The sequence below is a fragment of the Echeneis naucrates genome, chromosome 8 (assembly GCF_900963305.1).
Source record: "Echeneis naucrates chromosome 8, fEcheNa1.1, whole genome shotgun sequence".
NCBI classification, from domain to species: domain Eukaryota; kingdom Metazoa; phylum Chordata; class Actinopteri; order Carangiformes; family Echeneidae; genus Echeneis; species Echeneis naucrates.
This window is the reverse complement of record NC_042518.1, coordinates 15,264,781-15,280,177: the sequence shown is the minus strand read 5'-3', so window position 1 is coordinate 15,280,177 and position 15,397 is coordinate 15,264,781. Positions and strand designations below refer to the sequence as shown.

The following is a 15,397-nucleotide window of genomic DNA, read 5'->3' as shown; positions in this document are numbered from 1 at the left end:
GCCAATGACCTTCTCGCATTGCTCCAGCTTGTGACCACTGAGACAAAAAGACAGTTGCAAGTGACTGAGTGAGAAGTGCTTTAACTTGCACAGTGCTAAATATCTGGGGAATAGCTACTAAAGATTGTATATCTAAAGAATTTTTTATACATAAGAAGCATCCACAAATCTTTTCTGTATGTCTGTTTTCGCCTTGTAGAAACGGACTGCGTCTGCTGCTGAGTTTTTTTTAACACTACCATCAGAAACGACGGATTTCTAGAGCAACAATGGTAATGATTTCATTTTAGTTGTATTTTTATTTGGAGTTGACACATATTACACACAGACAGACAAACCACCAGGTACACTGGCCTTTTTGTTATATAGTCACATTAACAATAAAACTGAATGCATCATATCTAATATTATTCACAGAACTGTTGCCAGTGTTTTGTCATTCCTGTCTGCCCAGGGCTTTAGGAACACATGCTGCAGCTTCCACATCACAGCTCTTCTCTAAATAGGCTTTGGCTGCCTGTTCCATGCACTTGCCTTGTGTAATCACTGGTGTTAGAAGCTTGGCCTAGACATGGGGCCTTGTTCAGTGTTTTAATTAATGAAAGACAAGTAGGAGACCGAAAGTTGGGCTCTTATTATAACAAGGTTCATCCTGTTAATTATTATTTTTATTATTATTATTATTATTTTTTGTAACTTCCTCGTGCTGAAGGGTTAGGGTTAGAAGTTATATGAATAACTGCTCTCAATAAAACCTGGAGCATTTTCAAATCTACAAAATGGATTTAAGTTGAAAGTGCTGGCCCTGGGTTTTTATTTTGTCCAGTTATCCAGATATCTCAGTAAGCCTGTTTTGTTAGTCAAGGCTCTGTTGTATATTTATTAATGATCTTTTGCTTAATACTCACAGCATGTCAAGGCATTGATGCAATATAAAAGGCCGATGCCAGATTTTGTTATGTACCGTGACAGAGATAATGTTTCTTTTTATCACTAGCCTCCCCCAATGCGTCACCGCTCCATGCGCGTCTTCATGAATGATGACCGCCATGTCATGGCCAAACACTCTGCCATCTACCCAACCCAGGAGGAGCTAGAAAGTGTACAGAACATGGTTTCTTACACAGAGCGGGCCCTCAAGGCTGTATCTGACTGGCTGGATAAGCAGGAAAAGGGAAATTCTAAATCAGAATCTGATGGCACTGATACTGATAAGGAAAGGTGAGTTATTTCTCATGCTCAGTTTGAAAAGACACAGCCAGTTGGAACTAAATGGTAAAATTCATCTTTTCTGATCACATGCCTCATTTTATTTTGCCACATGTCTAATTTTTTAAAGCGAGCACAAAGATCAGGCCACCCGTTCTCTGCGAGGTGTAATGAGAGTGGGACTGGTTGCCAAGGGGCTACTACTGAAGGGGGACCTGGATCTGGAGCTGGTGCTCCTCTGCAAGGACAAGCCTACTATCAGTCTGTTGAAGAAAGTGTCTGAGAATCTTGTTTCACAGCTCAAGGTAAGTGTAAAGGTCCATTGACTGTCTGAGGTATAATCAAAACAAAATACCTAGAAACTGCATATGGAAAGCCCAACAATCTGACCAGTGTCATTTGCAGAGCAAATAGTTATCTTTGAATATTACTAGGTATCAGCCAGAGCTACTTCTGAAGCAGAAAGAGAGGAAAAGGAAGGGAAATTTGTAGTTTATGAAGAGAGATGCAAGAGAGAAGGAATTATCTATATGTCAAAAAATAAAAGGCATTTCAAAATATTAGATATTACGCTGTCTCCTCGGTTTAAAACTTGGTTGTCAAATGCCATTGTTACCGTAGCCTTGTGAAACACCTCTTTGGCCAAAACACAAGAATACGTGTGCTAATTATTAGGGGTGGGCCAAAAAATCTATTCAAATAAGAATTGTGATTCTCATTTACTACGATTCAGAATCGATTTAAAATGTCAAAATCTATTTGAAAAAATAAGACATCCACAGGCTGTCTTCCTCCATTTTTCTATGCTGAATGTTCTGATGTAACCACACAGCCGGTTCTGGATTATGCAGATGTGTGGTAAGCACCAAAACAAGGTGGAAACTACAATAATGGAGAATAGAGAGATTCAACTGGCCCCATCCTTGTTGAAGACTAATTTTGGTTGTTACTGAATGCTGTGAAAAAGACACTTTAATGTCTCCATTTGTCATTCTGTCTTGCAAAGCAGACTGGAGTAGTAGTAGTATCATGAGGATCCTTTGCACACCTATAGATTGAAGCAGAAATCATTATGAATTGTTCTGAATCGAATTGAATTGTGAGATAGTCAACGATTCCTACCCCTCTGATGTTTAATCAAAAGGTGCAAGGTTAACTTCACTGATATGTAATGTACTGCAAAAATGCTTTGAGCAATGATTGTCTCCTGTAGCTCAGGAAGGGGAGCTTGTTACCCTATATTGTAGTGGAGAAGAACAGTTGGATTGGATTTTTTTTTTTTTTTTAACCTCTGAAGCCATGAACAAAATATAATTGTTTTCCTGTTGTGTGTCATTCATTTCACTTCAACATCACTACAACTTGAATTTGTTCCGCAATGTATTCATTATGATGGCAGGTTCATTTAGAGGTCATTCCTAATCATCTAGCAGTAGGGACATTTCCACAACATCTCCAGAGCTTTCGAGTTATTTTGGCCTGAGGTTGCCTCAGTTCTAATGACTGCGTAGTGCACAAAGAAATTCCCCCTGATGTGACAGAGTTCAGCAGTCTTGGCCAAGATTCCATAAAAAGATTTTTCTGAATGAGGCTGTTGGTGGATAAAAGATCAAAATAATACACAGAGAGCCTTGATGTCTTTTGAGTTAGCGTATCGTGCAGTAGAAGGAATACAGACAAGATACAATACCACAAGTACAGTTCCGTCTGTAGACTTTATCTGGTAAAAGTCAAGCTACACCTTCTTGTACCAAATGAATAATTATACATTGACATTTAATTCCTTTCTGTCTTCAACACAAAATGGCTAAATTCATGTGTGCCTCTCCCAGAAAAATAGATCAGTTGCTTAGGAAATCTACCGCTCACATAACTACAACTGGATATCACCACTAAGGGCATGCAAAACTTGTTTAAAATTAATCATCATGACATTGAGATGAGACATCCTCAAACATATGCCATATTTTTGTGAAATTTCTTTTCATATCAAACCACGTGCAATGTATCTGCGATAGGCTAATTGCCATTACACACTGCACATTTTGAAACAAGAATCTGCCTTTGTAGCTCTTCAGACTTAATATTGGAATATTTATTGAAGATGGTTGCTAAATGTGACTAATTTAATAGTGTGACAGTCCAGAAAGCATTGGCTCTAGATCTGAGAAGAGGTTAATGTATCAATTAACTATTACAATCACCTATCTCTTTGATTTAGAACAACAGAATTAATGACTTATTGGGGGTTTGGCCTTAGTTGAGATTTATAATTTATACAACATAACACTTTGTTCATTCACAGCCAATCACAGAAGATAAATATGTGGTGACCCAGCACATCCGTGAGGCCAGTATTGTCATCAAGAACACCAAGGAACCCCCTCTCACCCTCACCATTCACCTGACATCCCCTTTGGTCCGAGAAGAAATGGAGAAGGCTGCTGCTGGAGGTAAGGCCATACACCAGGCCCTAGGGTTATTTTTTATTTTTAATTTTTTCTCTAGATTGGCGCTCTGTCTCCAGTAGGGAGGCTAGGGAGGCTAGGCAGGCAGCCAGGCTAGACAGATATTGTTTATTGGGCCTTCAATGGAGCTAGGGGAAAGAAATGCAGTCACATAATAAAACTGTGCTATGCTTATAGCTCTCTAGCCACTCTCGTAGTTCCATGTAATGTTATTGTACATTTTTGATGGCCCAATATACAGTATAGGGCAGGTAACTTAATTGACTGCTGAGGACATGGCTTTTCTTCCCCTTAATGATCAAGGACACCAACGAAATGAAGGCTTACTGAGAATTTAACCAAATACAAAAAAAAAGAGAGACCACTTTGTTTGCATGTGTTTTTATCATTCATGATGAACGGTTTGCATTGCAGCAAAAATGAGTTGCAAAATATGAGGTGAAACTGTCCTTGGTTGTAAGACCCAGCAGTGGGCTATTGACTTTCTCTGATGTTCCTTAGCAGGAAGGTTCAGGGTTGCAGATAACGACAAGGGACACTCTGGTTCTGCGTTTATGTACAGTTGCTCTCAAAAGTGAGCCTAAGTAGGTAGCTAGTAATATATCATGGATATAACAATTAAGTTTAATTGTAACCATACCTGTAAAATTTCCATTAGCTGATAGAATTTTGAGAGATCTCAGTCGTGAGGCTCTCTATTTTCGCAGGTGTTGAATCTTGACCTTATCTGTTGCCCTGTGTTAAAATTGATGCCCTGTTTGGGCTTTTTTTTTTTTTTTTTTTTTTTTTTAAAGCCATCAGTTTTGCTGCAGTGTGGACTTGTTTTGATACCCACTTTGTGCATCTGATAAGTTCTGCCTGTGGTTCCAATTCTGATTCTCTCTGTCAAGCCTTCTAGTTTGTCAATTTTTAGGGACGCTGGACCTTTGACCAACTGGCCGCTCTCTGTCTCGGAAGGGGCAAAGTGCAGTGTACCCAGTATAGGGGCGAAGGGGAGGGGCTCTACCTCCCATTAGCACAAGAAAAGAAAAGCAGACCTTTTTAAACCAGAGAAGCATCCATTTGAATTGAAGCAACCATGGAGAGGCAACCTCCCATTTGATACAACCAATTTTAACCAATTCTCTTTTAATTCTGAGGTTTTTTTTTTTTTTAATAATTTGTGTTTTTACTAAGTTGAGATATAACCCACTTTACATTGCTATAATTTCGGTGGGGTTTAAGTTTGCTGGGCCGTGCAAAAACCATATGAACTGGGAGGTTGACAGCGTTCTCCAGTGGAGGGGTCCCCCTCCCCTTCCCCCTCCTGCCTGTGGTTTGGGAAGGCTGCCTGTGTTCCCCCTGGCCGGCTGACAGAACTCCCCTTGGTCAAACTGTACCTTGTCTTCTTATTCCACCTGCCAATAGAAACGCTTTCAGTCAACGATCCCCGGATGTTCTGGACAGGCAGAAATGCCTAACTGCCTTGGCGTCTCTCCGCCACGCTAAGTGGTTCCAGGTTTGGATCTTGTCTTTATTTGTCTCTAAAACAGAAGTAGTTTTGAGTTTGGTTCTATGCTGTATGTTACTTTTTTGTCATTTATTTGGGCGTTCTGTGTTTTTTTGTTTTTGTTTTTTTTTTTCTTTTTTCTTTTTTCTTCTTTTACTCTTTTGAAGTGTACTTCCTGTAGTAATACTTGATCTGGATGTTTGTTTCTTAGGAAACCTTTGTCATTACACTGTTGTAGAGTTGCTTTGCTCACTTAACAGGTTCTACTACAGTGTCATTTTCAAAGATGTATATTGCTGTTTTTAGTCCCTGAGTTAATTAGTCTTCCCCCAAGATGTTTAACTTGTAGAGCAAAAAAAATCTGGGACTAATACAGCATGTGTCCAGGTGCAATATTTCTAAACCGTCAGCGTTGTTGTGAGTGAGTTGTTGTTATTTTCACATTTAATGCAAGCTCCTTGTAGAGCACTTTCTGCTGCCCCATTCTGTAGTTTTGGAGAGAGAAGTTTTTGTAGTGAACCATGTTGATAATAACTCATCATAGTTTTGTGGCCTGTGTCATCTTTGGCTTTCACACTATAACAATCAGTGCTCCATCTCTGCAGCTTGTTTTTGTAGAGTATGTGGCCTCAACTTTTCCGCTCTCTGCCTGTTTTTGTTATTCTGTGTGCCACAAAATCAACAGGAATATTGCACCTAGTTTGACTGTTACTAACTTATTACCCTTTTCAATGACAGCACAAATCAGCACTTCCTCTTTTTGAATAATTCACCCGGTCCTCACGTTAAAGCTGGTGTAAAGTTTGAGGTAGCTTTGTTCACTCTTTTGCTCTTGATTTTAAGTGATACTCATGTTTGTTTGTTTTTTTTTGTTTGTTTGTTTTTTTTTTGTTGGTTTTTCTTTTTTCTTAGAAATGTGGATTTCTTTTTTTAGAATTTTTGTCTGGAATTTTTTTCAAATTATGTCTAATAACTTCTCCATCAATCATGTTGGCTATTGACTTAAAGCCATAATTGTGAAAGGCTATGAGTAGGGTTTTCCAACAAAGTAATCAATAATCATTCTCACTTCTGTTGTCTCTGGACATTTCCATAATGACAAAGCTAAATGCTAGTTGGTGTGGCTTTTTTTTTTTTTTTATTAATGTCCATTAATTTGGATGTTTATATTGTTTTATACACCTCTTGGTCTACCTTGTTGACTAAGGTTGCTTGTCCCCTCGTGCCCTCCCTCCCCCCTCCCCTGCTTGTGTCTCCAGGCCAGGGCCAATGGACTCCGCTCATGTGTAATTGTTATCCGGATACTAAGGGACCTATGCGCCCGCGTCCCCACATGGGCCCCACTTCGTGGCTGGGTAAGTGAAAGCCTTCCCTCAACATGCCAAAGCCCTTTCAAATCTCTTCATGTATGTGTGCTTAGTCTCTTCTCTAAACTATATGTATGTCTTTGGACTGTGTACCGGAGTACCTGGAGGAAACCCAATCAGGCATGGGGAGAACATGCAAACTTCACACAGAAAGGCCCCAGGCCGGGAATCAAACCTGCAACAGTCTAAAGCCTGGTTTATGGTCCTACGTTAAATCAACGTCGTAGGGTAGGGAAACTCACTGTAGCCTGACGTGCACCTCCCAAAAAATTTTACTACACATTGAGGCTATGTGGACCGAGAGGGTTGTGATTGGTTTGCTTAGTAGCAATGCATTTCCAGTTCCCTATTTCCAGATTGCGCCATCCCGCCATTTTTAAACATCTTGTTTACGGACGGAGCATGGATCAAGTCGAGGAGCGATTCATTGAGGAAGTCAGAAAACATGAGCAAATTTACAACTCAAGCTGGAAGCTAAACAAAGAATCAACTAGAGATGATGATAACCATTCAGGAAAGGAGTGCAGCCCCCTAATGTTGTGGCAGTGAATTGCACTGTGACAAAATGGAGTGACGGAGAAGTTTGAAGAGTTCATGACGGCGTAGGTACGATGTTGATTTTAACGGAGGACCATAAACCAGGCATAACTGTTATGCCACCTCGCTTCCTTGCAGACATATTTCTTACAACCTGACATCTGTCAGTGGTTTGCACCATTCAAGATGTTGGGGTTCCTCAACAGGGCATAAGATGTGAAAGAATGATCACGTTATTATGCCAATGATGCACTTCAGCCATATCAAGCACAGCCTTGTACCCTGATTTGTTCAGGGTCTTTCACATGGGGATTTTCCTGTGCAAACCTGCGTATTGCATCACATGCTGCCCAAACTTTGTGCTGTACTTGGAAGGTTTGCTCAGTAAGCACCAGCGATCAGTAATTCGAGGCTCTTTCATCCCTCTGCTGTGGCCCCCTGTGGCTTTCAGAAAATGTTTGATTTAAATAAATGTAATTATTTTTTTCAGTGTAATAGTTAGGATTCTTGAGATTTAGGTGATCTTGCAACATCGAAAATAAATGTTTTTTTTTTTTGTCAATCGAAATATGCATCCCACCTTTTTTCGTCACCTGTTGCCAATCGGCTGGTGACTTATTTTGAGCTCTCGATCCCCGGTTAGCTAAGGTAAGTTTTGTGGCTCCACATGGGTTTTATTTGGCGGAAACTACGCTCAAATGGCTCTTTTAATATTGAAGGCCACGACCCCTGGCATAAACTGTCAGAATGGACACAGCCTTCATGGGCTTCATGGCCCATGAAATGCAACCAAGCATTCATCAAATGTCACCAAGGTAAATATCAAAGTTCTCATGGGAATTATGCTTTCCCTCCCTGCTTGTCATGTATTAATTCTTCACCTGCAGGTGTAAGGATGTGAGGTCACAAACACACACACAGACAGACGTTTTACTTAGCTAAAACAGCTAGGGTCATATTAACCCCAGAGGAACATTGATGTGTTCAAAATGTGTACAACTAATTGAAAAAGTATCATCATGATCATTTTATGCTTAATCGGTCGTTCCCCTTCAAATTAGAAGTCATGAAATATGAAACCATAAAAACTAAAATCAGCTATACATTTTTTTGAATGATAAACATTGGATGGGGTCAGTTTGACCCCAAAGTAGATAAAGTAGGTTAACCTAAACAAATCTTTTTGTCAGATGTGTGTCTTAAAAAAAAAAAATTAAAAGCAAGTTACCACCATCACAGCTGTTGAATTGCAGCCATACTTTATAACACAGTGACCTCGAATCTCTATGCGTTTGTAGCCAAGTTTAAAAATAGCATCCTTGAACACAGCCTCCTCCTATCCCTTGCTCTGCAGCCCTTGGAACTGATCTGTGAAAAGGCAATTGGGACAGGGAACCGGCCCATGGGGGCAGGGGAAGCTCTTAGGAGAGTATTAGAGTGTCTGGCTTCAGGAATCCTCATGGCAGGTATGTGTGTCGAGTCTCTTCTCTAAATTACATACTATAAATACTTTTGTTTTAATTGCATTATTAAGTATTTTTTTAAACGTAATCCAAAACTACAATTTTCCTTCTGTAGATGGTGCAGGAATCTCTGATCCATGTGAGAAGGAGCCCACAGATGCTATTGGTCACTTGGACCATCAGCAGAGAGAAGACATCACAGCAAGTGCACAAGTGAGTAGATAAAATTGCATGGTTCACTATTCAGTATAGAGTAAATGGAAAAAACACCATCTGTTTTTTTTTTTTGTTTGTTTTTTTCCCAGCATGCCTTAAGGCTGTCAGCTTTTGGACAGCTTCACAAAGTGCTTGGAATGGACCCCCTCCCTTCCAAGATGCCCAAGAAACCTCGTAGCGAAACCCCTATTGACTACACAGGTAAACACGGCAAGCTTACCTGTGAGGTTTAATCCCTGATAGTCTGAGTAAAGTTCTACATTCTTACAACACATTTTCTTGTTTGTTATTTAGTACAAATTCCACCTAGTACAGCATATGCCCCACCAATGAAGAGGCCTATTGAAGAAGAGGAGGGAACTGATGACAAGAGCCCCAATAAAAAGAAGAAAAAGCTACAGAAGAAATGTAAGCACTCTTACCTTTTGCTGACACTTAATTAAATCCACAGATCCATACCACATTCGCAAACCAGCAGACCACAGGCCAAATGTGAGCTGACATCATGATAGATAAGGAACTAATGCCACTGTCTGTAGTGCGACAGTGTTTCAGCTATGTGCAGTCATATGTTTATAAATAATTTGCTTTGACAAACTTTTTTGGGTTAACATTGGAACTTTAATTTTTCACCACCCACTCATCTGTATTGCACAAGGTCCTGATATGTAAAGTTGCTGTTGATTGATTCATCATAACAACAGCAGTGGAGAGAGAAAATGAGATTTAGGCCTTTAAATGTACTCCATTTCATACTGTATGCTATTGTGTTGTCCTCTGTCCTCTTCAACAGCTCCAGAGGAGAAGGCTGAGCCTCCCCAAGCCATGAACGCTCTGATGAGGCTCAATCAGCTGAAGCCAGGTCTCCAGTACAAACTGATTTCCCAGACAGGCCCAGTTCATGTTCCTGTCTTCACCATGGCTGTGGAAGTTGATGGCAAGAACTTTGAGGCTTCTGGTCCATCCAAGCGAACTGCCAAACTACATGTAGCTGTAAAAGTAAGTGAGACATTGTTCATTAAATGAATACTTAGATTTATAGCCTCCAACTCCGTTTTCCATAGTGTGTATGGTTTTCACTTAATGCACCCTGATATTTACAGAATTGTCAATGTTATGTGGACAATTTTAGGTCCTGCAGGACATGGGTCTGCCCACAGGAGTAGAACTAAAGACTGCTGAGACGGTAAAATCAGAGGAGACAGCAACAGCCACCACTGTGGAGGAATTGAAGCCAGTAGTAACACCAGTTGAAACAAACACAGCTGCCACAGGAGCAGCCAGTGCAGACACAACTGATGCTGTAGAGGTATTAAGCTGCCCCTTTGCCTTCTTTTTCTTGTTCTGTCAATGTTATTTAATTGATCATCTCCAACTCTGCTCAGACCGCTCGTCAACAGGGACCAATTCTGACTAAACATGGCAAGAACCCTGTAATGGAGCTGAATGAGAAACGCCGTGGCCTCAAGTATGAGCTCATTTCAGAGACTGGTGGCAGCCATGATAAGCGCTTTGTCATGGAGGTGGAGATCGATGGCCAGAAGTTTCAAGGGACAGGATCCAACAAGAAGGTGGCCAAAGCTTATGCTGCCCTGGCTGCTTTGGAGCGGCTTTTCCCTGAAGGCTCTGTAGCTGAGGCAGCTAAAAAGAAAAAGGGACCACCCATGGTAAGCAGCCAGCCAGACTTGCAATTTAATTTTTTTTTATATCCAGGTTCCAATGCTTGTTTGCCATTTAAAGTAAAACTTTGGTGAAATGAATTTTCCAAAGGTCCTTAGATACAAAAAAAATTGCCCCCTGTGGTGATGGCACCTCCTATGTGGACACACTCCAGGTGCTGATGTTTTGATTTGATTGGTCCAATACATGTGTAGGTGGACACACACACACACACATATATATATATATATTCCAATGGCTTCACAAATTTTCAGCTAGAGGCAACATGGCTAGCTGCTGCTTTGTGCCAGCTGTTCTTTCAGAATCCCTGATAATTTTATACAAGTTTCTTTGTGTTGATTTGTAACAGGATAACATGCTGCCATAAACTGGGCCCATAAAAGAGACAACTAATCAAAGTTTGACCCTCCTTTGTATACTATGTGATGAATGTAGCGCTTTAGTGTGCAAGAGCTTCCAGCGATTCAGAGATAAAACAAATAACATGCTTGTTGGGATTTGATGTGAAAGTTAGTAAGCTTGTGTAGCAAACTTTGTTTCATCACAAAGGTCCATTGCAAACTTGTTATACAGCTTACTTGGATAACACATTATCAACTTTTGGGAACAGCCATCATTTTGTCTTGTTGTTGTAAAAGAACAAGACAAAATGAAAAATGTCCCAAAAACTAAATGAATATTTTTTTTTTTATTGTTGTTTATTTGTTTTAAGTCTTTTTTGGGCCTTTTATGCCTTTTTATTATATATATTAAGTGGTAGAGAGACCGGCAGGATGCATGAGTGAGACCTGCAGCACAGGTCCTGGGTCAGTTGAACCCAGGACATGTGTTAGCATGGCATGTGCTTTAACCACTCAACAATAAATGTGATCATCGCAAAAGGAAAAAACGCCGGACATTATGTATAGCACAGTGTTTTTTTTTTTTTCTCTCTTTTAGCACACCCAAGGTTTTGGCATGATGGGAGCCTCTGGAGGTGGAGACGTAGCTGTGCCCAGAGGTAGAGGAAGAGGAGGACGAGGCCGTGGAAGAGGCAGGGGTTTCAATAACGGAGGAGGTTATGGCCAAGGAGGTAAAAACACTTGTTCCAGACATTGTATCCACTAATTAAAGTTAGGATGTTATTAGCATATTTGTGTCTTGTTCCAGGTGGCTTTGGAACATATGGTTACGGGAACAACGCTAACTCTGGATACAGTGAGTGTTCATTTAGTGTTTTATAATTCTGGTCTGACTGGACATGTTGTTTCTATTTACTGAGAGAATGAAATCAAAACAAATGTTTGAGTCGCTGTGTCAGCATTAATGATGGTGCATCTGCCCAGGGCATTGGGAAAAAAGTGGCCTCTATCCTTTCTCACCTGTTTTCTAACAAACTGAACAGAGAATGTAGCCTAATGTAGAAAACCTTGCTTGCAGACTTCATAAAACAGGAGCATATAGTAATACTAAAACATGTTGGGATGTTCCCAGTTCAATTATTTTACATTTCTCTGCTTTAAGCCACAGGATTGAATCTTTTTTTCCTCACAAGCCCCCTCTTATGAGAACCCCCTTTTTTTCTCTTCCTTCTGGCAGCCTGTTCTGAGGACTGACCTACTTGAGCGTGACAGGAGCAGAGAAATCTAAAAAAATAATAACCCAACAAAAGCAATCTGACCAAATGAGTCATTCATACTGCCACTTTTATGGCAGGAAAAAAAATAAACATCTAATTTTGATATTTTCTTCCCTTCTCTGCCCTGTCTCACTCTTTAGGTGACTTTGTCTCAGACTGCTATGGCTACCACGAGTTTGCGACATAGATCTTCCCCAATCTTAGAAAATCAAAAACAATCCTCTAGAGAGGATAAAAATGGACAAAATACACACTAGTGTTCCAGCAGCATCATGATCTCCCCTCACCACCAAGTCCACAACCCTGGGAATAAAGTGACAACCTCCGCCCCATCTTGCCAACCCTCTTGTCATATCCTGGTACCTCGGGAGACGATCTGCCACTGCATGCATGTGGCCATTAGTCACCTTCTGTTCTGTCAACTTGCCATGGATGTATCCAAACACCTGGACCTCCCTAAAGCGCAGGGCTGAGTTATTTTGTAGGTGGTCTCTGTGTCAGAGATGGACAGGGCTTTTGTTTCTGGATCATGAATGAGTGAAAGCCTGCAGGAGCTGGACAACATACTGCCTTTTTTGGATTACTCTTAAATCCACAACAGCCTGGTCTCCATCTGTGTCTATACTATTTAATTAATGAGAAAGCTGAGAAGATCATGGATTGTTTTGTTTGTTTTGGTTTGGGTTTTTTCTTTTATTAATATTTTGATGCCTTTTGTCACTTACATTTATCAGGCTGACTTTGTATTTTCTGTCCTGCTTTGGGAAGAAAAACTCCACTGTTAATGTAAAACCTACTGTTTCTGTGTCATATCGGCAAGACTGATTAGTCACACGTACACTGAATGCATGATGGTTAACCCTAACCCTGGCAGTGTCTGGTAGCTGCAGTATCCGTCTGTAACAGTATTAGGCACTGATGAACTGAGGCTTTTGGCATGAGGTTTGCACTCAGACTGGTTGAGACGGAAACTCGTGTGTTTGGGAAGAGAAGACGTCTTGCTCTTGTTGTTTTTATATGTTTGTCTTTTTTTAAATAAATGTCATCCTTCACTACTGTCTTACTCCAGGGTCTGAATTGATTAAATCTGTATCTTATACAGTCATTATATTAGAAAGAACTGGTTAATTATATCAGAAATGATAAATTATGCCCATTTTAAGATGTGTGCCATGCTGTTATTTCCCAGATTACTACAACAATGGTGGCACAAATGGCGGAGCCGGGGCATCAAGCAGCACATCAGGAGGCCCTCCATCCAGCACAGCACCAGGATCAGCACAAGGCTCCTATGGTTCATATTACCAGAATGACGGGTCCTACGCTGCCACCTCTGCCACCAAGGCCCCCAAAAAGAAACCACCTATGCACAAAGGAGGGAAATTGCCCTTTTCAGGTCCCCCAGGGGCAAACAGTGGATCTGCAGGGGGCTACCAGTCCAGCAGCCCCTCAGGGCAGGGCTCCTATAACCAGTATGGCCAGGGTTATGGGCAGGGAAAGAAGAGTTTCAATCAGAACCAGGGGGGAGCAGGTGGATACTCGTACAGCACTGCCTATCCAAGCCAAGTAACGGGGGGTGCTGCAGGAAGCCAGGATTACAGTTATGAAGGTCAGGAAAGGAATTTTTCTTAGATGATGTTCAAGGTTTTCACGTGAAATCATTTGGGCCTGTTTAAAACAAGAAGCTTCCTTACGCCAACATCAGACACTGATTGATTTATGTCATTTATGTTTTAGTTTATTCATTGATGTTGCTTAGGCTGGCACAGCTCACTTTTCCAGTTATTTCTTATAAGTTGTAATGTTGTTGTGATATGTTCACATTTTTAATTCATACCAAATTATTCAGTTGTTCCACTAACCAGACTTGTCTAAAATATATCTATATATTTGGAGTTTATGAGGTAATATGTGATAAAACAAAAACTTTGTTAAAGCACAAGTGATCCCGTCAGTGCCTGAACAGAGGACATCCTCTCCTACATTTGCTTTGTTGCATGCCTTTAGATGATGGTTGAAATTACCTTTTTTTTTTTTCTTCCTTTATCTAAATGGATAGACTAGCCCAAATGTTGTTCAGTGTCTGGGGTCAGGAAATTACCACTTTGTGCTTGATCACTTGATAACTTTACTGTAAGTATAATAAGTAGCCTATGGCCTCAGTGAGGTCCAGTATATGATGTGGAACAGTAATGCAATCCTGACTGATCATTCAGAAAGGAATAGAGTTGGGTTTTGGTGTTTAAGGAAAGGAACCTGAGTGTCTGGAATTCGTAAAAAGTCTGACTCAGAGGGCACATAACACATTTCACTGTCTCTTTCCTTATAGGTTTCAACAACCAGTCCAGTTACAATTCACAAGGTGGAGGTGGCAGCCAGGGCTTTGGGAACAACCACTCTCAGTACCACAACCCAGTGGGATATGGCCGAGGAGATGGCAGCATGAATTACCAGTACAGATAGACTGTCACTCCATCTGTGAATCACAGGCACCTAGCACCTGCAACAGTGTCTGAAGCCTTCTCCAAAGAAAGTGATTGACGCCTTGCCTGTGCTCTTTTCCATGTTTGCTTCTTATGTGCTTTTTGGTTTCTACATAGCACACGGGACACAAATTAAGTTGTCTGGACCTTAAGTGTTGGAACTCAGTTATGGCTGAATTTAGTGGTCTGGTCAGTGCTTAGTCTTGTGTTTTTGGTTTTCTTTAGTATATGCTCCTCATCACTCAATATGAAGGCTGATGTTACAAGTTATAGTCCTATAAAGAATTGTGTGGACATCATTTAGTAAAATCTTGTAGTTTGAAACTACAAAAGTTGTATTTTTTTAACAATTCAATAGACCCAAGTAGTGTGGTCTTTTCTTCATCGCCTGTAATTTTTGCTTTTATTCTTTTCTTTTTTAACTGTGATGTAGTTATTTTAATAAATCCTTTTGGAGATTACTGGAAAACATTCTGATGTTGAAACCATATTTCCGCTCAATGTAGCTTTTTGATTGGGTGGGATTTGTTCTTGGTAATGTATAACAAAGTGTGTTTGTATTGATAAATTTTTATTTTGAATATAGGTCTAAATCAGTTTCGACTCAAAATATAAAGTATTTGTACGACTGATACTATTAATAAAAAGTGGAAAAACCATGTCCTGTTGATGAGAAAAGGTGTCAAAGTAGAAAGGTACAGTGTTACCCAAACAGTCCTGGACTATGGCATTTTTGTGAGATTAACAGATATTACCTTTCTCTTGTTCATATGTTTGTGACGCAATACAGCAAAAACAGGATTTTCTTTTTTTAGATAGATTTTTCTCAGCATCTCAAATCACACAAATTAAGTTATAGTAATGTTT

At 40.3% G+C, this 15,397-nt stretch overlaps 1 protein-coding gene across 1 annotated transcript; it reads left to right on the top strand.

The window, feature by feature from the left end:
• The first annotated feature begins 1,006 nt into the window (after positions 1-1,006).
• On the top strand, positions 1,007-15,189 carry ilf3b (interleukin enhancer binding factor 3b). The gene is made up of 16 exons (XM_029508085.1): positions 1,007-1,221; positions 1,340-1,514; positions 3,565-3,662; positions 5,085-5,175; positions 6,426-6,521; positions 8,425-8,536; positions 8,649-8,746; positions 8,839-8,950; positions 9,044-9,157; positions 9,543-9,748; positions 9,882-10,058; positions 10,135-10,416; positions 11,369-11,501; positions 11,579-11,626; positions 13,237-13,656; positions 14,377-15,189. The coding sequence occupies exons 1-16, from the start codon at positions 1,007-1,009 to the stop codon at positions 14,508-14,510; spliced, it is 2,511 nt and encodes an 836-aa protein (XP_029363945.1). The 3' UTR covers positions 14,511-15,189.
• Positions 15,190-15,397: the final 208 nt, after the last annotated feature.

What these genes read in the sequence shown, in the direction of transcription:
- ilf3b (XM_029508085.1), top strand. Translation starts at nt 1,007, where the DNA reads ATGCGTCACCGCTCCATGCGCGTCTTCATGAATGATGACCGCCATGTC. An exon ending in AGAAAAAGGGACCACCCATG is followed by an intron (nt 10,417 to 11,368) that starts GTAAGCAGCCAG and finishes TCTCTCTTTTAG; the next exon opens with CACACCCAAGGTTTTGGCAT. An exon ending in CCAGGATTACAGTTATGAAG is followed by an intron (nt 13,657 to 14,376) that starts GTCAGGAAAGGA and finishes CTTTCCTTATAG; the next exon opens with GTTTCAACAACCAGTCCAGT.